Source organism: Ovis canadensis, chromosome 19 (assembly GCF_042477335.2).
Source record: "Ovis canadensis isolate MfBH-ARS-UI-01 breed Bighorn chromosome 19, ARS-UI_OviCan_v2, whole genome shotgun sequence".
Taxonomy (NCBI): Eukaryota; Metazoa; Chordata; class Mammalia; order Artiodactyla; family Bovidae; genus Ovis; species Ovis canadensis.
In genome coordinates, this window is record NC_091263.1 from 43,099,151 (window position 1) to 43,124,280 (window position 25,130).

Genomic DNA, 25,130 nt, shown 5'->3' on the forward strand with positions numbered 1-25,130 from the left:
ACTGTACTTAACCGGTCTGGAAAGCTAGAAGAATTCCTTTATGTCATTTCATTCTGTCCTCAGTGGAAGGAGAGTGAAGACAGTTGTGGTGTTAAATCCTGGCTTCCCAGCCTTTCAGGATGAGGGACTGTAAGACTTTGATGGTTCAGCCATTGACTTATTTACTGGTGCACTCGAGGCATTTCACAGCTCCGAGTTCCTGCTCTGCCTAACTCCCTTATAATGATAGTAAATTACTTAAGTGGATTGACTCCAAATCATTAATAATCTCCACTGGCGTGATTTATTTGCGCTTCATTACAAGGAAAGAATCTGACATCTATTCCTCAACCTAACAGTTTTTTCAAGGCATTTCAGCCTCAGAGTTCTCATCCCCGTAGGGCCAGAGTGAAAGGGCTGAGAACAAAACAGAAAAACTGCTGTGCCATCAGTATTCATGTGCTGCTTGGGTACAGAGAAACTGAAGTGCTCTACCTCAGAGGATGGGCCTAATTGTCTGTATGCTTTGAAGTAAATGCTGCTGAGGGTGGAAATGCAGAAGCCGGGCAGGACAAGCAAGGTTCAGAGTTGGTTTGGGCATTTATAAACAAATGACATGAAGTTGTCAGTGCTGCTGTCCAGAAAAGATCTGAAACTCTGCGGAGCTCCTGCTAACATTAAAAAGTAGACCGACTTCTTGGGGAATAATACAAAAACATTCCAGAGTCTGATAACTACGATGCAAGTGCCATTCTTAGACATCTCCAAAGCATTGGAACACAGCGTCACATTGCTTGGCTGTGAGGGATGGGACAGGGAAGGTAAATGAAATAGCTTCCGTGTTGCTGGGAATGACTTCCATTTTCTAGATGTAAGGTTTTGCCTTCTCTTTCCTCTCATGTAAGCTCTTCTAAAGAGAACCATGTTCTGCTAGTTTGGATTCTACCACTGGAAAGAATCCTGCTCGCAGCATCCGAAGTTGTCACCCATTAGTAACTAGCGAGGTCATCTCATGTGGTTTATGTGTGGCTATAAGGGGAGGAGGATGAACATGCTTTGGTCCTGCTGCCTAGCCAAGACTGTGATGAGAAAAGTGTTAAGAGGCATCTTCACTCCAGTCGTGCAATAGACAGTGGGCGCTCAGGAAAGGTCGCCACAGCAAAGGACTGTACACAGTCGGGAACAGCAGAGCAGTAAAGCTAGACGCTGTTTCCCAAACATCACCGAAGTGTCAGGTCATTTGAGCTCCTTCTTGACCCCTGCCATATCCACCTATGGCCTGATTATCACTGACTTAATTTTCTCAATTGACTTTTTAAGGAAAAGCAAAGGCATTCATTTAAGAAGGAAATGCCACATCCCTTCCATGAAAGGAAAGCCAGTCTCACCTGACATGCACTGGGAAAGCACACCATTCAAAGAGAAAAATTAATTAACATCCAGTTATTAATAGCTCGTATGGCGCAATAAAGGCTGGAACCCGAGGCTGCTCCTTTCTCTCACAGGCAAGACTAGGAGGGGGGTGAAACTGTGTAAAGACATTCCAGGAGGAAGCCAAGCCTTCCCCACCATGAGGTTTATTGTTTCATGTCTGATCCACACACCTCCACACTCACCCACTTCCCACCAGGTATTCCTAGGGAACCTGACACTAAGCAGTGAAGTTCTTGGACACCCCCATGTTTTCCTTTTAGCTGCTTATACACGAAAACCATCTTCCCAGCTTCTGCTTAATTCAGTTCAATTCAGTCGCTCAGTCATGTCCAACTCTTTGCAACCCCATGGACTGCCACACACCATTCTTCCCTGTTCATCACCAGCTCCCGGAGCTTGCTCAAATTCATGTCCATCAAGGCAGTGATGCCATCCAGCCATCTCATCCTCTGTTGTCCCCTTCTCCTCCTGCCCTCAATCTTTCCCAGCATCAGGGTCTTTTCCATTGAGTCAGCTCTTCAAATCAGGTGGCCAAAGTATTGGAGTTTCAGCTTCAGCAACAGTCCTTCCAATGAATATTCCAAACTGACTCCCTTTAGGATCAACTGGTTGGATCCCCTTGCAGTCCAAGGGACTGTCAAGAGTCTTGTCTAGCACCACAGTTCAAAAGCATCAATTCTTCAGTGTTCAGCTTTCCTTGTTGTCCAGCTCACATATCCATACATGACTACTGGAGGGGGGCAAAAAAAGATAATGCTGTTGAATTCAAATAGAATTTTTAATCTTTAACAAAACCTGCTTAATTATAATCCTGTAAGCACTCTCATATTTTTCAACAGGTCAATGGCAAAGACTTATCCAGAGCAACTCATGACCAGGCTGTGGAAGCCTTCAAGACAGCCAAGGAACCCATCGTGGTCCAGGTGTTGAGGAGAACACCACGGACCAAAATGTTCACCCCTCCGTCAGAGTCACAGATGGTGGACACGGGAACACAGACAGACATCACCTTTGAGCACATCATGGCCCTGAGCAAGATGTCCTCGCCCACCCCGCCGGTGCTGGATCCCTATCTCTTGCCAGAGGAGTAAGTAATGTGATAACACATCCTTTTCCAACTTCTATTTTTTTGGCTATGCTCCGTCTTCATTGCCACATGCAGGCTTCCTATAGTTGTGGCGAGCAGAGGTTACTCTCTAGATGTGGCCCATGGGCTTCTCAATGCAGTGGTTTCTCTCGTTGCAGAGCACAGGCTCTTGAGTGTGGAATCTGTGGTTGTGGCGCACGAGCTTAGTTGCCGCACGGCATGTGGGATCCTCCCGGACCAGGGATTGAGCGGGTGTCCCCACCATCGCAAAGTGGATTAGCAACCAGTGGCCCACCAGGGAAGCCCGTGATCATGCATCTTGAGTGTGTTAGCGGGGGTACAGAAGTACAGGGAAGTCAGTTTCTTCCCTTCTGTGTGAGGAGAAAAATGAACACATCCTAACCGTTTTCTTCCAAGTTGCCCATGTTTCACTTTATTGTTTATAGAGGTGATAAATTGAATCCTGCTCAAAACCGCCCCGACATATTAATTACTTTATTATAACCCTGGAGCGGAGTTATTCAAATTATAGCCGAAGAACAAAATTACTTACAAATGTCATAAAAGTTGTTTGAGAATAAAATTTAATCACCGCAAATGGCAGCGGAAAGGTTTGGTAGTTATCACTACAGGGAATGCTGATGGTTCTTTTAAGGAGACAGCAGAGTAAGTTGTGAGTGTAGAGAGAGCCCTAGAGGTGGTGCCTTCTGCTTTCTTGGGTCTCATTTCAAACCTGGATCCATGGAATAAATCCACACGCGCCTCATATAAGTACTGCACTTACCGACTGAATAACAGCTGTGATCCAACACATCACGTAGTTACTTTACACAGCTCTCCTCCTACTGCACTTACTGCCAGAGACATCAGGTAGCTCAGAGCCTTTGACATGGCCAGACCGGATGCTCAAACTAATCTCTCGCTGTGTAACTTGTAGTTTGTTTGCCTGGGCCTTATTTTTCCTCTGTTAAAATGAGATCATAATAGTACCCATCTCTTAGAATTGTGGGAAGATTAAATGAAGTCACGTGTGGAAAATTCTCAGCATGGCATATGGTAAGCACTGGATGAATGATAGCAGTGATCATTGTTGATTTAATCAGTGGTGTAAAATGTGTAAGGAAAAAAAAATGAAGAGCAGGAAATTTGCTAAGGTGTCCGTGTGGCTTAAAAGATGTTCATTTTAAGGTGGTTTGTCATATGCGATTTGGTCTGTCTGTGCACAGGGTGTCCACTTTCCCCTCTTAGCCTCTCTGGCTGATACTACAGTCCCTCCTGCCTCCTCCAATCTTGCTCCTGGTCCAGGTCGTTGCCTCGATGCCTTATTCCAAAGGGCACGTCCACCTCTTCTAGGGGCAGCCTCTGAGTGGTACCTGTTGGGTTTCTGTTAGCAACTCAGTAGTTGCAACAAGCATGCATTTCCTGTGTCCATCACATGCCAGACAGAGGCTGGCCTTTCATCCCGTGGTTCCGACAGTTAGCTGTCATTAGAACCCAGGGCTGATTCCCCAGGTGTGGCAAAGGGAACTGGGCTGCAGCAGACAGCGCGTGGAGGAGGAGGGGGTACCTGTCTGACACGGGGCACAGGGCGGCGTGCCAGCACCCTGCTCTCACCTACTTCTCATGCCTGTCCCTCCCATGCCACAGGGAACCACACACTCAGCGGTTCCGCCCCCCACAAGCTGCCAGCCAGACTGAAAGGCAAGCCGGTCACACTTCATCTCACAGACCTCACCAGCGATGCTCCAGAGCATCCCAGTTACTAGGGAACAACCAGACCATTCTCTGACTGCAATCAGTCAGATCAGTTATTTGACATTTTAGACTCCAACTGCCTTTCATGTTGATGAGGCTGTAAGGCTGCTTCTGACTCTCAATGTTGAACATCACCGTCACAGGCTTTTTTCCTCTTAAAGTCTAGTTAACATGACATGACTCGCACCAGCCCCCCAGGGGCTATTTGAGAAATGTCAGGAGAGTGCAGAGGTCAGCCCAGCCCCAGTCCTGGCTGCAAGGTCAGAGGAGAGCAGGATTGTGCATCAGGGGCTGAACAGGGGGTGGGGTGGAGGGTGCGTGGTGGCGCGTTAGTAACCAAGAGGCCCGAGAGCCTAGGCCTTCCAGCCACATCCTCAGAGCTCACAGCTCTGGATGTGTAGGCAGCGTATTTGCCTGATGGGTTCAGACAGTTGAAAGCCAGCCTTCACTTGAGTGACTGCTCCTCTGTTGTTTCAAAACTTAATCCCCCCGGGGGAGAAGACCAGCGTCCCCAGATAGCTGCGCTGACCTTTGAGGGCCTAAAGGTTTGGGCCCCCAGCTAGCAGTCCAGCTGAAGCTCTTCATCTGCGTCTGACACTTTTTAGAGCTGCTGCCTTGGCTCCGAGAGGTTCCGTTAGTGGTTTTGCCAAAGAGGTGGTGGGTTCTGTGAATTCTGTTTCACACACGTGTTAACCTAGAGAAATGCACACCTCCATTCTCCTAGTCATGCGTGTAGGGAGCATGCATATATACATATATGCCTTGTATGCACGCAAGCACATATATTCCAGACATGTACCAGTGCATGGGTTGTGATATCAAACGTTTTTCTTATTGTGAGACCATCAAAAGGTGAAAAAAGAAGGCTGTGCTAGATGACAGCATCAGTTTCGGTCACAGCCCTCTGAACCTATGTCAGAGGCCGGCACATGTCTCTAAGTGTTGCCTGAAGTTGAGCTTTTTTCCTTCTCAGAGATAAAATCTAAGGATGAAGCCCCGAGCAGTAACCATAACTCTGTGTCCGGACTAGAGACTGAGTTAGAAATTAGTTATATTGACTGGAATGACTAGTGGGCCAGGGGCGTGGCCACTGGAAGGAACAAAGCCAGTCTTCCTCTTAACTTGTATCTTTTTCAGTTTTTTTTCAAATTGAAGTACAGTTGATTTGCAGTGTGTTAGTTTCTGCTGTACAGCAGAGAGTCAGTTATATATTGGATTCCCATTATGGTTTATCACAGAGTATTGAGCATAGTTCCCTGTGCTATACAGCGGGACCTTGTGTTTCCGTCCTATATCTACTAGCTTAGATCTGCCAACCCCTGCCTCCCACGCCATCCCTTCTCCTCAGCCTGCATCTTAACTCCTTCTTCCAGAAGAAATGGACATAAATGAAGATGATGGAAATATTACGAGGGAGGTCCTGTCTCTGCCGAGAAACACAACCAAAGAGACTCGAACTAAGACCTGAGACTCTGAGAATTACCCTGTGACCCTTCTGGAGTTCCTGGTGGGAAAACAGAGACTCATAACTGCAAGCAGGGCCGTTTTAACATCCTTTCATCCTTTTCCAGGCATCCCTCAGCCCATGAATACTATGATCCAAACGACTACATCGCAGGCATCCATCAGGAGATGGACAGGGAGGAGCTGGAGCTAGAGGTAAGAACGTCTGTATCTCCTGTGAACAGTCATTATTAAGGCAGAAAGTTCTCTATCAGCATATATTATCGATGCTCAGGTAAAGTACACTTTTCATGGATTTTAGAAGAAGCGCATTTGATGAGTCTAGAGCTGTCTGGAACACTGCTTTGCAAGAAGAGCTATTTAATAGCCTTTACAAGACAACACTGCTTTTTGATGATCATTGTGATGATGCAGAGGTCATTAAAAAGCTATCAAATACCTTGGGAGCTCGATTTATGGAGGACGGTGTGTAACCAGAAGTGGGGTCAGCTGCTCGCTGTTCAAAAGCCATTAAAGAGGCCAGGTTGGTGGCAGCTTATGTCATGGGTAGTCTGGTCATCTGGTAGATAACTTCTCCCACCTGGCATCTGTAAGGCAGTATCTATAGGGCAGAGTCATAGGATATGGCTCAGAATATTATCTATAGCCCTTGAGAAGGAACTAAAGGTCCTTGTGTGCTTGTATGCTAAGTAAGTCTCTTCAGTCGTGTCTGACTCTTTGCTGCCCTATGGACCACAGCCCGCCAGGCCCTGCTCTCCATGGGGTTCTCCTGGCAAGAATACTGGAGTGGGTTGCCATGCCCTCCTCCAGGGGCTCTTCCTGACCCAGGGGTCATACCCGCGTCTCTTATGTCTCCTACGTTGGCAAGTGGGTTCTTTGCCAGGTCCTTGATTATGCTTAGTGACCAAAGTATTATTTGGTCTCCTTTGACTGTTTCCTGTGTTTCTGCATGTTCTCACTTCTCTGAGTGAAGTTTTTCTGCAGACAGAAGGCAGGCAGACCCATAGAGTCCTGCTCCATTTCAGGTGTAGACTTTGCAACCCCTTGGTATTAAGTTATGCTCAACTTCACAGTGGTGGAGTCTTAACATCCATCTTAGTTTCTAATGTCTCTGAGCATCTGATGGAAAGCTGTGGTCTCTCCCTGGAAAAAGGCTCCTGTCTCTAAGAGTCTGCATGTGGTCTCTGGAGGGTCACTGAGTTCCACCGTATCTGCCTTATATTATCTGGCTATATCCAGATACCACCAGAACCACTGTTTGCTTTCTCTTTCCCTTTAACTCAACCCAGCTTATTTAAAGAAAATTTTAAAGTAAATGCTTTATCACTTGCTGGGGCAGAAAATTCAGCATCAATTTCCATGAATAGAATGGCCGTACAGTAAACACGGTGGACACGAGGCAGTTTTTAAATCCTAACGCTTGTCACTGGTGCTGCCAAGGGCTGGACACCCAGGGCCATTTCTCTCCACTACCTCCTGCTTGCTTTCTCTTTGTCTGAGGAGATAGGCTGATAGCAAAGAAGCGTTGAGACTAGCCCAAATTGAGTCTTTCTTCCTAAATGAAATTACTTTCTGTGCGTGAACTGAGAACATCTTGCTTTGGACTGGAGCGGGCTACTCTGAAACACCTCCCTTGAGCCTCGTTATTCAAAGTGTGCTGTAAAAACTGGGGCGACAGTACCTGAGGGGTTGTGAGACATGCAGAATCTGGGCCCTCAGACCTACAAAATCGGAGTCTGCATTTTACCAAGACCCCCAGGTGCTTCCGTGCACATGGTGAAGTCCCAGGGGCCCTGACCTGAAGGCCACAGGCCCAGATAAGCCCCGCTCCCACCTGCCCTTGTCACCGGTCACATGAGTGAGGCTTTGTGCGCTTCCTTCCCTGTGGTGTGAAGCTGTGCCTCCCAGCATCTTAACAGCACCCGTACCATCCGTGCAGTGAGGCCTCATGGACTAGAGATGACTAAGCCCCTCATGGACATTCAGGACTCAGCTCAGACTTCTTCCCATTCATACACAGGCAGCACAAAGACTCTGTATACGTGCTTATGTTCATTTCTGCTCACCTGCTTTTACTGAGCATCTTCCATTAAATATCTAGTTTGGTGCTACAAACACAAAATTAGCAAGTCGTCACCCTGCCAGCCCTTAAAGAGCTCATAGTACCTATTTTGATTCATAGCGGTTAGCTTAGACACAAGCTTTTCATCTAGAGAACAAGACAGTGGCCACCCTCCATCTGTAGCTCCTTTGAGCAGTTACCATGAAGTACAGTGAGTCCACACCAGGCAGGAAGACCACTTTTACACTTGAACTTCTGTTGATAGCAGCTTAGATGTTTCCAGGTTATTTCTGTTTACTAAGTGCTGTCTCCTAAAGCAAATCTGGTGGTTTCAGATGAGTGGCCTGTCCTCAGATCAGAGGTCAAGACTCAGGAAGATTCTTCCTGAACCTCCCTGGGGCGGCTCACCAGAAGAGAACAGTGTCTGTACCTCCAGGAAGGCTCTGTTTTTGGAGGCGTGCCTTTGGGAGGCAGCCCAGTCAGTTCAAGAAGGTTAACGACCAGCAGCACAGCCAAGAGCTGGGCTTCCGAAAGCAAAAGCAGACCCAGTTTTAGGGGGAATGGTGTGCACCGTCATCCCCACTTCCTTGCAGGATTTCTTAGCAGACACAGGTTGTTGACGGTTCTAAGTCCCATCAGCCTGTTGTCCCCCCACCCCCAACACCAACCCAGGCTGGCTGTGAATAGGGGGCCAGTCTCAACTGCTCATCTTCTCAGTTGGATTAGATCAACATCTGCACCTTTTGAAAGAGAACTATTTCCATGGATATTATATAGGAGGAAAATACATGAGTGTTTGGGGATATTATGCAAGCAAATGCACAGAGAAAAACAGATGTTCTGTCTTTTAAAGTACACAAAATGATCATATTTAGGTAAGCGTCAAATCCCTGTTATTTTGAAACTGCTTAGTGTTAAAAGAATTACACCCAAGTATGCCCAAGGGTTGAGCTGCCAAATAATTACCCATAAATTTTCAGGTACTGAACACCTGTTCTGGATCTTCCTGTAAGCAATTAAGAAAACAGACGTCTGAAGAAAGCTTATTTCCCTCAGTCTATTGCTTGCATTTCCCAGTGGATTCATCAGTGGCATCCTAGCCAGGCTCTGAGGCCGCCGTCACCTATGCTGTGTCCTGATGTCATTTTGAGATCAGAATAGGAGAGCTATACTTTCAACAAGGGGGCTAAAATGAGCTCCAAACCAGGTCTTAGAGAGAAACATCAGTAGATCATGAGGGAAGTGAGGCCATCCTAGAAATAAATACAGCCTCTCCCCACCAACCTTTGTGATTTTCTGTAGCCTTGAAGGCACAGCATCAGGGCGACTCCAGGGAACCTTCTCACTTCCCTCCCAGTTGCACAGGCACTTGCCCATTCTTCTCCTGTTCCCCTGCATCCAGAACCTTCCCCCAGCTCTGCTCGTCTCCCCCTGGGTCCTGGCATCACTCAGTGTGGCTCATATCCAGAGAAGCTTCCTTCCCACTCTCAGGCAGCCCTTTCCCAGCAGGACCATTCCCTACTTGTTCCTCCTGCTCAGACAGTGCCTGCGGATAGTAGCCACCCAGCCACCATGTGTTGAATAAAGGAATTAAAGGCCTTGTTACCCAGTCTCAAATTTAGGGTCCTTAAAGGAAAGTGCAATCTTTTTTAGAGGCATCTCTATATCTCACATAGTGCCATGCATAGAGAAAGCATAGAGAGGATTTCTAGAAATATGCACAGAACTTCTGGATCGATAAGGTCCTAAGAGTTATACTTGGGTAACCAGTCTTCCTTGAAGCGAATAAGCCACCAATATCCATCTCTAGGACCTCCCCTCTGATTAAAGTGGCTGTCGTTGAAACCGAAAGCTTGGCTCAACCAAGGTGGAGTGGCCCTCTTACTTTGCTTAATTGAGCTGTTGTGTCAATTTCGTCTAAGATGTCAGGCGTAGCTGTTCATTTTTATCCAGCTGTCCATCTAGACCAGTGAGCAACAGGACAGCGGTGGTGGGGAGCTGTAATCCAGGTAATGGTAATACATTATTCATACCAATTTGATTAATGGTCTTCTTTGCGATCTTTCTCCATCCTCAGAGATAGTATATATTGATGACACCTCTGCTTTCTGTGATGTGCTCAATCATCTAAGCCTTTACCTCTAGCTTGGAGTGAGAATGAAATGTTGAGAATTTACAAGCCACCAGTAAGTCTGAAGAACTGCAGTTTCCACTGAGCCCCAAAACACTGTCTCTGGGGATAAGATGAGCTGAGAAGTTTCAAAGAGGTGAAATGACTTTCCCAGGGCAGTCTGGCTTGCAATTGGCAGAGCCAGGTTTATTTTTTATTTGGATCTTTAGTCTGCCTTGGACTCTCAAGCTAAGTCTTTCAATTTTGTTGAGCATCTACCACGTACAGTACATAACAGACACTGCTCTTTCTGTACAGTTCATTATTCAACTATTACTGCATTACTGTGATCTTCATTATGAGCAGCCAAAGTGAATCCAAAATCTATACAAATCCCCAGACAGTTTCAGCTCTTACACTGTTGTTTCCAGAGCTTCTGAAGACAAGAGCTCTTATGCTTAACTAGTAGCAACTAGGCTCTTCTCTATGGTGGGGAACCATTCCCTGGAAATGGACTTTCCACAGCGAAGTCATATCATGTGCCTTTTTTTTTAATGCCAAAAGATTAAACATGTTTAATTCTGGCTGGTTAAGAACATAAATCATCATTCTGTTCTTTGCACTCTTTATTAACTTGTCTTTTTGGCGGTGCTCGTCTTTGCTGCTGCGCAGCCTTGTCTGTAGCTGCGGCAAGCAGGACTCCTCTGGCTGGGTGCTCAAGGCTTCTCACTGTAGTGGCGTCTCTCGTTGCAGAGTGCAGGCTCTCGGGCATACGGGCTCACTCGCTGCGGCTCCCAGGTCCTAGAGCACTGGCTCAGCAGCTGTGCCACATGGGTTTAGCTGCTCTGCAGCGCGTGGGATCTTCCCGGATCAGGGAATCGAAACCAGGTCTCCTGCATTGGCAGGCAGACTCATTACCACTGAGCCACCAGGGAGGTCCTCTTTGCACTTTTCTGAACTTCTGTAAATATTAAAAAAAAAATTTTATATTATAGTTGAATAACAATGTTGTTACTTTCAGATGTATAGCAAAGTAATTCAGCTATACATATACAAGCATATATTCTTTTTCAAATTTGTGAGGTTATTACAGAATATTAAGCCACGTTCCCTGTGCTATTTACTAGGCCCCTTTTAGTTACCTGTTTTCAATATAGAAGTGTATACATGTCAAACCCAGCTGCCCATCTGTCCCTCCCCGGGATCTCTCCTAACTGGTAGCCAAGTTCGATCTCTGTGAGTCTGTTTCTGTTTTGGAAATAAGCTCATTTGTTTTGACTAGATCATAGCCACAAGTGATATCAAAGGGTATTTGTCCTCTGTCTGAGGTCCTTCACTTAGTATGGTCATGTCCAGGTCCATCCATGTTGCTGGAAAAGGCATTTCATTCTTTTCTATGGCCAAGTCATATTCCATTGTATATATGTATATTCTTTACCCATCCATCCATCCCTCTGACAACAGACCTTTTGGTTCCTTGCATGTCTGGGCTATTATAAATAGTGCTACAGTGAATGTTTGGGTGCAAGTGTCTTCAAATTATGGTTTTCCTCCATATAGAGGCCCAGAAGTATGATTAACAGGTGTAGTAGCTCTAGTGTTTTAAGGAACCCCCGTATTGTTCTCCATCGTGGATGCTAACAATTTATCTTCCCAAGAGCACTGTAGGAGGGTTCCCTTTTCCCCATGCCCTCCCTCTCCAGAATTTACTGCTTGTGGGCTTTTTGGTGATGACTGGTGTGCGGTGATACCACCTTCTAGTTCTGATTTGCATTCATCAAATAATTAACAATGTAGAGCATCTTTTCATGTGTTTTCCAAAAAAAAATCCAAAAAGCGTTATGTTAAATTTACCTTTCAAAACTGGCTTCTTGAAGGTCCTCCCTGTTTATAATTTTTTTAGTTACCTACTCCAGAACATTTCTGGAGGCCAAATGTCTTTTACAGCCCCACAGGCCTTGTGACTATGAAGTACCCCCAGCACAGGTTTTCAAGTTGTTGTTACAGGAAATGTCTGCAGGCACTAGCACTTTTTGATGCCCCAATCAAGTTATTTGGGCAACAAGCGTCCAAGATAAACTTGTGCTCCTGGTTTGTAGATTCCAGTGGAATGGGCCAGAAAAAAGACCCCAGGGCTCATGTCTGCGTACTTCTTTTCCCTTACCATGTATCCCCAAGACAATCCCAAGCCCTCCCGTAACTGAGATGCTGAGGGTACTGTCGTACTTAAGTGGAGCACCTCCAAGAAAGGAGCTGCCAGGAACAGGAGCTGCTGAGGACACTGTCATACTTAAGTGGGGCAACTCCAAGAAAGGAGCTGCCAGGACCCGCAGCACCAGGAGACTTGGAGACCAGGTGCTTTTTCTCAGCTCTTCTGGCCCAGACGGTCCATTGTCCATTGTGTGCCGTAGGCTTGGCTGAGCTGTAGGAGGACCCACCTGGATCTGGAGGTTAGAGTCCCATCCATGGGGGACGGGGCAGTCCAGTTCCAAGTGGGGTTCGTTTGCAGGCACGTCCTCCCCAGCTTCTTCATCTCCACCACAGTGGAGCCCTCTGGACCTAAGGTTTCTCAGGCTCCAAGGACGTGACAGCCCAGGCCCAGGCAGCCCAGGCCACCAAGGCCCAAAGGAAGTATCACTGACTTGTCTTTAATTTTCTTTTTAGATGGTTTATTTTATATTGCAATATAGTTGACTTACAGTGTTGTGTTTATTTTAGGGGTACAGCCAATTGATTGATTCATACATAAACATCTATCTGATCTTTTGGGGGTTATTTTCCCATATAGGTTATTACAGACTGTTGCGTTCCCTGTGCCATATAGTAGGTCCTTGTTGATAATCTGTTTCACATATATCACTGGGTACAGGTTAATCCCAGCTGCTTCCTAACTTATCCCTCCCTCCCCACCACCTTTTCCCTTTGGGAACCATAAGTTTGTCTTCTAAGTTTGTGACTCCTTTTGTGTTCTGATAGGCTATGTGTCGTTCTCTGACTTCATTTGCTTAGTGTGATCATCTCTAGGTCCATCCATTTTGCTAGAAAAGGTATCAGTTCAGTTTTTTTTTAATCACCAAGTCATATTCCATTGTATAATGTGCTGTATCTTGTTTATCCATTCGTCTATCAGCGCATCTTTTGGTGGCTTCCATGTAAAACATCGGGGTGCATTTGTCTTTAATAGGTAGTTCTTCAATTATCTGGCAATCAAAATATTGATGAAAATGTAATGGAAATTATTTTAAAGTTAGGTTTTTATCAAAATCATACTGATCATAGATTTCACACTGCTTACATTACTGGCACTCAGCCAAATGAATATCTTTTTTTTTTTTTAAACATATCAGACCTCCATCTCTCACATTCCTTATGAGTCTTCCTCGTTCCTACTTGAATACTCTTAGCACATCATGCTGTTTTTTCCCCCAAGACATCAGTTCCAGACTTTTCACTTTCCTGGGTTCTTAAATGGAGCCCTCAATTCTAGATGCGTGTTACAGAGTCATGCTTCTGAGACTATCAGTGGTGAAAGTCCAGGATGACCAGGTTAGGTGTGTTTTTTTTAGCATGTCACTGACCAATATATGTGATTCTACCAAAGCAAGACTCTATATAGCTCACCCCTTGCCTCTTCAGTTCAATGTTACCCAGTCTTATGCCTAGACAAGTCTGAAAATCTTATCCTTGGCCATCAGGACAGTGTCTCAGCACTATAAAAGATTCCAAACACTGCCCTCAGTTTCTGCACTTACCTCATCATGACCCCGAGGCATACTTCACGTCCTATTAGAATGAAGCCCAGCAGAGCTCTGGTACCTTTTCATCTTTCTGAAGAGCTGTTCATCTTGGTGGTTGATCATTCAATGAAAACTGTAACCTGTATTATGATTTTTACTCTGGTAGAAGTCATATCACAGTGCTTGTTGTTTTTCTTAGTTGCTTCCTAAAACCTCTCCAGGTACCCTTCTCCCTGCTTTGGTTGCACATGCACTCGTTCCAGAACCAGCTGGCTTCTACCATGAAGCCAGGGCTCAGGGGCTGCAGTGGGACATCTGGACCTGAACAAGTTGTCACGAAATCCCCCAGATTTCCACTACCTCTTGTGGTGGTTGTTTAGTCGTGTCTGACTCTTCTAGGATCCCATGGACTCCTCTGTCCGTGGGATTCTCCAGGCAAGAATACAGGAGTAGGTTGCCATTTCCTTCTCCAGGGGATCTTCCCGATCCAGGGATTGAACCCACGTCTCCTGCATTGGCAAGTGGGTTCTTTACCACTGAACCACCAGGGAAGCCCACACTACCTGTTCAGTTCAGTCGCTCAGTCGTGTCCGACTCTTTGCGACCCCATGAATCGCAGCATGCCAGGCCTCCCTGTCCATCACCAACTCCCAGAGTTCACTCAAACTCACATCCATCAAGTTGGTGATGCCATCCAGCCATCTCAACCTCTGTCGTCCCCTTCTCCTCCTGCCCCCAATCCCTCCCAGCATCAGAGTCTTTTCCAATGAGTCAACTCTTCGCATCAGTGGCCAAAGTACTGGAGTTTCAGCTTTAGCATCAGTCCTTCCAAAGAAATCCCAGGGCTGATCTCCTTCAGAATGGACTGGTTGGATCTCCTTGCAGTCCAAGAGACTCTCAAGAGTCTTCTCTAACACCACAGTTCCTATTAGGAAGCGCTAAAACAGAGCAAGTCCTGCCTTCATCTGTCCCCCGATGAAGTGTGACCTGAGGTGGAGACTTGGGCATGCGGTTGAAATGTGAGGATGCTGTGAGACCACTATGAGGGCGGTATGCACAGAGGCGATTCCACAGTATCTGTAAAGAATGTGCCCTTGCAGTTGAACGTCTACTGCCTCTGTGATTGCCTAGTCTTTTTCTCAAAACACAAGGCAAGATAATAGGGTTTCATTTCTGGGTAATATACCAGATTGCTAAAGCTTTAATGAGGAAGTCACTGAATTAATTAACATGTCAATATTCAGAAAATAAAATTATCTTATTGGGGGTGGGGGGACGTGAGAAACACACACACTTGGCTACAAACAACTGCTGTGACTCCGGGTAAGAAACTGCCCGCACACAATCATCATCCTTACTGTTTTCTGTAGACTTTGTCTGGGCCAGGTGACGTGCTGAGAGCTCAGCAGTCTTGTCTCAGTCACTCTTCACCCTGTCCAGGCGGCAAGATGACATGCACCAGTGAGGAAACAGGCTTAGATATAGTCACAATCCCATAAAACCCAATATGAAGCTGCTAGAAAGAGCTGGAATCTTCCCTTAGAGCCCCAACTCATCAGCAGCACCTTATCCTCTACATTAGCCATAAAGACTGCTGAAGATATCAACCAGAGCTTGGCAGTCTTCACTTAGAAGTTGCTCAAGGCCTCCCAGGATGCGGAAATAAAATCCAAGCTCCCCACAGTGGCCTGGTGGCCCTTTTACGTGACCACCCTCAGGTCACCTCTCTTTTCCTTGCTCACAGGGCCTTAGCACCTCCAGTTCTTCCACCTAGAAAGTGTCCGTGGTATTGGGCACCCAGGGAGGGGGTTCAGGAGTGTCTGCTACATAACTGCTTTGAGCTTCACCACAGAAACAACCCTATCCTCACCACCATCTAAGAGGAGCCAGGAGCGAGGAAATAGTCCCAGAGACAGGCCCCATCTCAGAGCCCCTCCTGGTTAGTAAGCAGCTAGCAGTAAACACCAGACTAGGGGATCTGCCTGGAAACTTACCAGCAGGCAGCCCTTTGCACAGGCCTGTACTTGGGTGCTGTGGAGTCTCACCTGGGCGGTTGGCAGTGTGGGTAGAAGGGGAGACGGGGCCTGGGAACGCTTTCAGAGAACCAGGCCTGTTTGTCCCAAGGCTCCAACTGTTTTCAAAGTTCTGACTTCATTCCGAAGCACAGTTTAATTGTCAAATACAGTGGCGCTCCCTGTGCCCATGTGTCTCGCATTTGGGCTTGCTTCACTTTTATCTTATTTAATTTGTTGTAATAGCGTCTGAAACTAATTTCTCGACTGTAAATATCACAGCTGTTGTGGAAAGCATTAATTGCATGCTATCACGTTACCCTCCTTCCTTGGATCAATTTATGTGTAATCTGTTTGCAAGTTCTATTACTGCACATATTAAGGGAACGCAACATGAAATAATCTAACCAAACACATTGGAAACATTTGTACTGAAATGGCTGGATGGTTTGGAAATATTCTCATTGGTGGCAGACATTGAAAGAATGCTTTTGAAAAGGCCGACCCCAGAAGTCTCGATGCTGAGTGAAATATGGATAATTTTTCTTCCGTGGGATCAATAAAATAACTATTTTCAAAATGACTTTATATTGACTGAAAGGTCAGAAATGCCCTGGGCATTGATCTCTTGCCTATAATCACCTTTTGTTTAGTAAGTTAACCGCTCTGCCCACAGCAAATGCAAAGAAATCCAGTTCATCATTTAAACAAAATGTTTTTTAAAGCATCTGATGTCCTCCCAGCCATCACTGCCTGTTGGAGTCTCACAGGGAATGCCCTTTTCTTTGTCTAGGAAGTGGATCTCTACAGAATGAACAGCCAGGACAAGCTGGGCCTCACGGTGTGCTACCGGACAGATGATGAAGATGACATTGGCATCTATATAAGCGAGGTATTGAGGCACATTTTTTATAACTATTGCAGCAGGACAGAGAGGCTGTATTCTTTCTATCCTTTTAATGTGTTAAGCAGCTCTGGCTTATTGAGATGTCTTTAGAAAGACACAGGCAGATTTCTTTGTCCCCTTTATCACACTCCATGGAACTACCCTACATCGGGGTTAAGTTCTAATGTCAGCACATAAGGCAAAATTATCCTTCAGAAGCCTGCAAATCGGCCATAAAATGGAGCCGTTTACTTGGTTTTGTGCATTCAACCCCGAGGGAAAAGCAGATTCCATTTCCCACCTCCAGTTCACTGAATGGGATGGGGGAGGAAGTCATTTACACTTTTTCAAGTATTTCTGTTATCATCTTCCCAGAGAAGCCAGTGCAAAGCAGATGATTTCAATATGGGTATCTCACCTTGCAGCCCATTTTTAGTAGCACACAAGCCCCATTCTATCAGGAAATAAAATCCATCTCGATGGGCTGAACCAAGGGATGTGACTACTAGGCTTTCTACCCATCCCGTTGAGTAGACTTCATCTACTAAGCTTAAGCTGGCCCACCATTACTGCATTTGGGGGTGTCTCTCTAAAATGCAATCCCACTTGTCTCAACTAGATTCTATTTGTAAATTTCCTTTCCCAAATTTAATATACCCATTTGGCAAAATAATGAAAACATGGCTGCTGGACCACATAATGAAAGGCATCCCCTCACCTGTATGCCAGCTCACTTTTGCTTTTCCTTCCTGGGTATGGAACAACTGTTACCTGTGCCTCTCCATCCCCCCAGGAGAGCAGGGCTACGGGGCGAGAGTCCAGGACCACGGCCTGGGAAGGGCTTGGAAACGTATCAGGCCATGTTTGAGTCTCCCTGCACAACACTGAGTCTTGTTTATTTCTCTGTAAAACAGAAACAGAGGGATGAGCACGATGACGTGTTAGACAGAGGCAGACTTTGGACAGTGCTCTTGTTTATTTTCACGCATGTCTGAGTTACCCACTCAGTGCCATGTGTTTCAGATCGACCCTAACAGCATCGCAGCCAAGGACGGGCGCATCCGAGAAGGAGACCGCATTATCCAGGTAGGTCAGCATCCTCTGTTCTTTCACTGAAGAACAGACTGCTTCAGATAATAGCTTTAGGGTTGAAAATGCAGAAGTTAACAAATAGCTATCGCTATCGCAAAACCAGATGTGTGGTGAGGCAGACCAGTTAAATTAGGGCCGAAGTACCAGCTCTGGAAAACACCAGGACACAGGGCATGGTAGGTCCCGAGACAAACTGGAGAGAGGCTGCCCCATCTAAACAGGCAGGCCGCCCCCTGCGTCTTACACCATACAAGTCAGCTCATCTCATTTCCTGTCCTTCTCTTTAACCAAAGACAACACAGGCCAAATCAGGTCAACAGTTCTTGTGACCCCAAATACTACTCATTTTAGCTTTCTCCGAAGGATTCATTTTGGGCCAAGCATTTCAACTTGACACAGTCTTTTAAACTTTCTGACTCAGCAGGTAACTACTATATAGAATGGCTTTTAAGAGTAATTTATCTGTAAACCATATCTGTTGCTCTTTGGAGTTGAAATGAGACCATCTGAATATAGAGACACAGATGTGGAGAACACATACATGGATTTCAAGGGGGAAGGGGAGGATGGGAGAAATTGAGAGACTGGAATTGACATATATATACCCTATTGATACTATATATAAAGTAGAGAACTAATAAGAACCTCCTGTAGAGCACAGGGGACTGGATTTAATGCCCCGTGGTGACCTAAATGGGAGGGGATATACATATGTGCACTGCTGAGCCCCTTTGCTGTGCAGTAGAAGCTAACACAGCATTATAAAGCAACTCTACTGCAATAAAAATTAATATAAAATAAACCACGTGTTCCTCTTGTAGCTAGTCTATTAATTGTTCAAAAAAAATTAAAATACAGATAACATCTTTTTGTTGATGTACAGTTGCTTTAAAATGTGTTCCTTTATGGTTTGTTACAGGATATTGAATACAGTTGCCTGTGCTATACAGTAGGACCCTGTTACTTTAGCCATTCTCTATATATGTATCATGTACACAAACTTCTACAACCCATTCCTCTCCTTTCTCCTAGCCAAAGAGCAGTCTATTTCTGATCTCTGAATCTGTTTCTGCTTTATAAACAGCTTCATTTGTGTCGTATTTTAGATACCACATAGCAGCTATCATACGGTATTCATGTCTCTCTCTGACCTACTTCACTGAGTATGATGATATCTATTAATAGCTGCATCCATGTTACTGCAGATGGCTTATTTCATTCTTTTTACGGCTGAGTAATATTCCATTGTGTGTAAGTATCACCTCTTTACAAGTTTATCTGTCAGAGACTTTTATTGGTGTTTATTGTGTTCGTTTCTGCTGTACACCAAAGTGAATTAGCTACACGGATCCATATATCCCGTGTGTCACCACAGGGCACTGAGTCTTCTGTGCTGTACAGCAGGTACTCATTTGTTATCTATCTATACACAGTATCAACAGTGTACACATGTCAATCCCAATTCATCCCACCCCACCCCTTCCCCTCTTGGTGTCCATTCACTTGTTCTCTACATCTGTTTCTCTACTACTGTATTCCAGGCAAGTTCATCTCTACCATTTTTCCAATTTCCACAGGCATGCATTAACATATATTTGTTTTTCTGACTTACCGTAATCTGTATCACCATCTCTAGGTCCATCTGTGTCTCTCCAAATGACACAATTTCTTTCCTTCTTATGGCTGAGACATACTCCATGGTACATCAGTTCCACATCTTTATTCACGCCTCTGCTGCTGGACAATACGTTGCTTCCAGTCCTAGCTGTTGTAAAGAGTGCTGCTATGAGCATAGGGACACATGTATCTTTTTGCATTAGTGTTTGGTCTGAATATTTGCCCAGGATTGGGATTTCTGGATCATATGGTAGTTCTATCATGCCCTTTTTAAAATCTCACAGAGATTGAGATTGTTCTCTTATGGGTAGAAGGCTTCCCTTGTACTTCTGCTCATTCCTGTCTTCTCATTGATAATCCAGTGTGTTTATCTCTATCACTATATACACCTCACTATGAGTAATTTTCATTTCTGTTTCCACTGCTTATTCTACACTTCCCTGGACTTCAACCCAACTTTTATTCCTAAAGGGGCTGAATCCTCGGTAGTAACTGCTTTTTCAGTTGCTTTAGTTTTCCACAAGCATCTACCACTGGGTATGGAAACACTGAGTTCCTTTCCTGCCCTCTCTGCCTTCACTGTGCTGCAGCAAGTGTTAACCAAGATCGATGACGCCCTTTGCTGTTATAAGGCATAAGACTCAGATGGAAGGCTCAATCTTCCAGCTTGTAAGTGGGACCACTGCTGTGTCCCCTGGAGCTGAGACCTCCAGACCAGCAGAGCTCAAAGGTGACCGAACAGGAACCAAAAATCCTGCGAGAGAGGGATCAGGTGTGATGGTGAGATTGTATAATACTGTTATATATATATTATATATACATACAACAAGTATTGTATAATACTCTTTATATGTGTAACCTGGAAAAATGGTACAGATGAACTTATCTGACTTTGTCCCACCTAAAGAAGTTGGTGTCAAACTTGAACACAAAACACCCTAAATAACCATCATATTCACATCAGACCCATTGCTTCTTTTGTTCCATATTTTTCAAAAACATCTGTAGTCATGCTTCAGTATATTCCACTTATACTCCTTCCTGAATATATTTAATTGTCTCATTAAATTGCTCAGACGTTATCCCTCTTCACAACACTGTGATTTCTCTCAGTGTGGCCTTCTGGAGTCGCAGTTACTCCTATTCACATAGCCTCATCTCGTGAACTACTCCTATGGAGACTGTCTCCTATAGCAGAGACAGTGCATCAGACTGAACAAGGCCTTTCCTTTTGAAAATCAGCCTTCTTTTCAACCTACCTGGAAGTTCTCTGTTCCAGCGGTGCTTGGGCAATGGATGCAGGCTTGACACAATAGAGAATCATTTTGCACAATCTAATCATGCTACCATCCACCCCTCCACCTTTTTCTTTGTAGATTAATGGGATAGAGGTACAAAACCGTGAAGAGGCTGTAGCTCTGCTAACCAGTGAAGAAAACAAGAACTTCTCATTGCTAATTGCCAGGCCTGAACTCCAGGTAAGGCGGCTTCCAGCACGTAGTCTGTGGTTTCAAAATCACTAACAGAGTTCCTACCCTGCAGAAAATATATTGAATCAGAACTTGAAGGTACCCTGTGCCCCGAAAACGTAATCTGACTTCCAGTCTCTCTCTTGCTTTGGCCTTTTAAGGATGCAGCTATCCACCCTGGTATTTACACTGCATGCCCAGAAGCTTCATTAATGCAGGGAGTGTAATGAAGGAAAAGAGGAAGAAACATAATGGCATGGAAAAACACAGCCAGGGTCAGGGCCATCAAAATGTTTGACTTCCCAAGACCCTGACCAGTTTCTGTGTGGGTCTCATTTACAGTGGCAGAGTGTAAGAAATATACAGCATGATGACTATAGTTGGCAACACTGTAATGACTACTGGAAATTTGCTAGGAGTAGAGTTCAGGTATTCTCATCACACACAGTAAAGTAGTAACTGTGAGGTGATATGTTAATTGACTGTAGTCATTATTCCACTATGCACGTGCACATCAAATCATCATGATGTACATCTTATCTGTAATACAGTTTCTACTTTTAAAAAGCAAAAGAAACATTACTAAGCAGACTTTTTCTTAAAGGGCCAGGTAAGAAATGTGACTGGCTTTGAGGGTTGTATGTGGTCCGTGGTGCAGCTGCAGGCCAGATCTGTAGATCTCAGACCCCTGACTAGTCTGCTCTTAATGAGCAAGAGAGACAAGAGCCTGATAAAGGTGACAGGCCCTTGCCCAAGACTAAGAGGTAGTTAGCAGACCTACCTTTGTTCACCAGAAAGAACTCTGTCCCAAACTGCCTGCCCCTGCTTTCTCCTTGGGGCCTGCTAAACTTGGGTGTGGGCCTCCCAGCAGGAGAGGAGCCAGGGCTGTGGCTCTCTGATCCCCTAACTCAGTGGCCTCCTTCACTGAAAGTAGCTCAGGTGCATGAAGGCACTTAAGCCTGCAACAGTAAAACAGCAGGCCACAGCCTCACCCCTAGACGTGTGGTGTTGGGTGAAAGGGGTCTTTACCTTGAGGATGGGGTCAGTGTCCATCAGAGAGCCAAACAACAGGCATTGGGATGACTCCTGGAGGAAGCCTAGAAATGTGATTCCCCAAGGTCATGTCCTTTCCTAAAAATAAATAAAAGAGAAGCAGAAAGGGCCTCTTCTGAAGCCTGTGTGGGTGGCTGCCTCTCCCCAGCTGGACGAGGGCTGGCTGGATGACGACAGGAACGACTTTCTGGATGACCTGCACATGGACATGCTGGAGGAGCAGCACCACCAGGCCATGCAGTTCACGGCCAGCGTCCTGCAGCAGGTACCGCCGGCTGCCCCTCCCTCCCCACCCCGCCCCCCACCCCATGATGCTTAGGGTCTTAAGAAACCCACCAGCTGGCAAAAGAAAATAAGTGCTTTTTCTGTTCGCCCACCAGTGAAAAGCAAGCTGATATCCTCCCAGACCAAGAGAGTGCTGCTGGGCTTAGAAAGCAAAGCAGTAATGCCAAAGTACCACTGAGCTTCTGATACTTGTTTGGAAAACACATGTGCCAAAATAAAGAGCAGATCAGAGAAAGCAAGTCACATTTTTGAAAGGAAAGCAATTCCCTCTGTTAACCTCACTACTCGCTACCCTTTCCCCTCCCTCCTCTGCCACCACTCCAGTGCCTTAGGCACTCAAGGATGTCCTCCGTGCCTCTTGCTTCCTGGTAAGAGGTACTAGAAGAGCCGCAATCATTCACTAGGTCAAGTGATCGTCCTCCTTTCCCAGATGGAGGTGAAGCGGCTCACCTAGGGCAACTTCAAGCTAACTACCCCAGCAACCCAAGCCCCTCCTCCTACCAGAAAAGTGGCACCCGTCCCTCCAGCCTCTCTCCCCGTGACTCAGTGTTCTTGTTTTCTGTCGTGTAGAAGAAGCACGAGGAAGATGGGGGAACCACAGACACGGCCACCATCCTGTCCAACCAGCACGAGAAAGACAGTGGCGTGGGCCGGACAGACGAGAGCACGCGCAACGACGAAAGCTCGGAGCAGGAGAACAACGGCGACGATGCCCCCGCAGCCTCCCCGCCGCTGGCCGGGCAGAGGAAGCTCACTTGCAGCCAGGACACCCTGGGCAGCGGCGACCTGCCCTTCAGTAACGAGTCCTTCATCTCGGCTGACTGCGCCGACGCCGACTACCTGGGCATCCCTGTGGACGAGTGCGAGCGCTTCCGCGAGCTGCTGGAGCTCAAGTGCCAGGTGAAGAGCGCCGGCCCCTATGGCCTCTACTACCCCGGCAGCACCCTGGACGCCAGCAAGAGCGACCCCGAGAGCGTGGACAAGGAGCTGGAGCTGCTCAACGAGGAGCTGCGCAGCATCGAGCTGGAGTGCCTCAGCATCGTGCGCGCGCACAAGATGCACCAGCTCAAGGAGCAGTTCCGCGAGCCCTGGATGCTGCACAACAGCGGCTTCCGCAACTACAACACCAGCGTGGACGTGCGCAGGCGCGAGCTCGCCGACATCTCCGAGCTGCCCGAGAAGTCCGACAAAGACAGCTCGAGCGCCTACAACACCGGCGAGAGCTGCCGCAGCACCCCACTCACCTTGGAGATGTCCCCCGACAACTCCCTGCGGAGGGCGGCCGAGGGCGAAGGTGCCGCGGAAGCTTACGGGCCGTGTACGAAGAACCTGCTCTCCATCACAGAAGATTCCGAGGGGGGCTCCCCGAACTACAGCCCTTCCCCTAAGGAGCTGGATCCCAGCCCGGCTCCGGAGAGCAAAGAGAGGAAGCCCAGCGAAGACGGTGGTGGCAGCAGTGGGAGCCCCACCCCCGGCGCGAAGCTGGGGGGCTCATACCTGCCGCCCTTCCCGCACTCGCCCTACAAGCACGCCCACATCCCCGCGCACGCGCAGCACTACCAGAGCTACATGCAGCTGATCCAGCAGAAGTCGGCCGTCGAGTACGCGCAGAGCCAGATGAGCCTGGTGAGCATGTGCAAGGACCTGAACTCAGCCAACCAGTCGGAGCCGAGGATGGAGTGGAAGGTGAAGATCCGCAGCGACGGCACGCGCTACATCACCAAGCGGCCGGTGCGGGATCGCCTGCTGCGGGAGCGTGCGCTCAAGATCCGCGAGGAGCGCAGCGGCATGACCACGGACGACGACGCCGTGAGCGAGCTGAAGATGGGGCGCTACTGGAGCAAGGAGGAGAGGAAGCAGCACGTGGTGAAGGCCAAGGAGCAGAGGCGGCGGCGCGAGTTCATGATGCAGAGCCGGCTCGATTGCCTGAAGGAGCAGCAGGGGGCCGACGACAGGAAGGAGATGAATATCCTCGAACTCAGCCACAAAAAGATGATGAAGAAGAGGAATAAAAAGATATTTGATAACTGGATGACAATCCAAGAACTCTTAACCCACGGCGCAAAGTCGCCAGACGGCACTAGAGTATACAATTCATTCCTCTCGGTGACTACTGTATAATTTTCACTTCTGCATTATGTACATAAAAGAGAACACTACCACTGGGGTAGCAATTCCTGCCTCGTTCAATGCGGCAAGTTTTTGTATATAAGATAAATCGCAACATCATGTTTATAGTCTAAATTAGTGAGCCCTACCGCTCTGGGTGTCTTAGCTCTATTTTAAGTGGAGAAAAACCACCCTTAACTACTATCCTGGAAGGCAATATTAACTAAACAGCCTTTTTTTCAAACAGCAAGGATACTTTTTTACTCGTTACCTTTTACATAAAGTTTTTAAATTTCAAAAAGCTCTTTTACTAAGCATACCTTCACAGAATAATTTGTTTAAACTATATTCATATAAGAAAGTTAAACACGCTTTTTTCCTTTTCTGCTAAAAACACAGATATGACTGCCGGTATGTATTTTAACGGAGCTCTATTTTATAATGTTACTTTGCTGAATGTGTTTCATAGGAGTGACCATTAATATATTATTTAGGTCAAAGCTTCAACTCAAACCCACCAAACTCTGTGGTTAACTATATAGAATGCACATAACCAAACCAGCGGTGTTTAGACTTGGGATACACATTTAAACATTTTTCTGGTTAAAGTTCCCAAGAGAGTGTAAACGTTTTAACAGAAGGCAAAATATAATGCAACTTTGTGGGAGTTTACAGCATGTTTGCAAATACTGCAACTCATTGGAGGACTTTGCATGTACAGGAAAGTTGTGGATGGAGAAGGTTTGTGGAATTTTAAGTGCTCATTGTAGTAAAAACCTTTGCTTTGTAGATTCAAAGGGAGACTTTTACAAGCAAATTCACAGAATCATGATTAGTTATAAACAATTAAGTAAATGAAGTTAAAATAAATTATTATTTTCTATGTTTTGAAGTGTTCCTCATTTTGCAGTGGTGCCTATAAAATAAAAGCCTTTTTTTGCAGTGTTTCCTTCTTTCCTTCATTGTCTTACTTGATGCT

The 25,130-nt window shown here is 46.2% G+C and overlaps 1 protein-coding gene and 1 long non-coding RNA gene across 2 annotated transcripts in view; one reads left to right on the forward strand and one right to left on the reverse strand.

The window, feature by feature from the left end:
• The window catches only part of PDZRN3 (PDZ domain containing ring finger 3), a 269,039-nt gene extending 243,941 nt beyond the window's left edge, over nucleotides 1-25,098 (forward strand). The window contains exons 4-10 of the mRNA XM_069562134.1: nucleotides 2,253-2,500; nucleotides 5,827-5,914; nucleotides 16,434-16,532; nucleotides 17,550-17,612; nucleotides 20,612-20,713; nucleotides 21,906-22,022; nucleotides 22,613-25,098. Coding sequence (XP_069418235.1) covers nucleotides 2,253-2,500; nucleotides 5,827-5,914; nucleotides 16,434-16,532; nucleotides 17,550-17,612; nucleotides 20,612-20,713; nucleotides 21,906-22,022; nucleotides 22,613-24,163 — 2,268 coding nt within the window. The 3' untranslated portion in view covers nucleotides 24,164-25,098. The remainder of the gene's footprint in view (nucleotides 1-2,252; nucleotides 2,501-5,826; nucleotides 5,915-16,433; nucleotides 16,533-17,549; nucleotides 17,613-20,611; nucleotides 20,714-21,905; nucleotides 22,023-22,612) is intronic.
• LOC138424760 (uncharacterized) lies at nucleotides 9,427-17,313 on the reverse strand. The gene is made up of 3 exons (XR_011250958.1): nucleotides 17,245-17,313; nucleotides 14,987-15,060; nucleotides 9,427-10,852 (listed from the first exon to the last, which is right to left on the reverse strand). It is a non-coding gene; the product is annotated as an uncharacterized lncRNA (long non-coding RNA).
• Nucleotides 25,099-25,130: the final 32 nt, after the last annotated feature.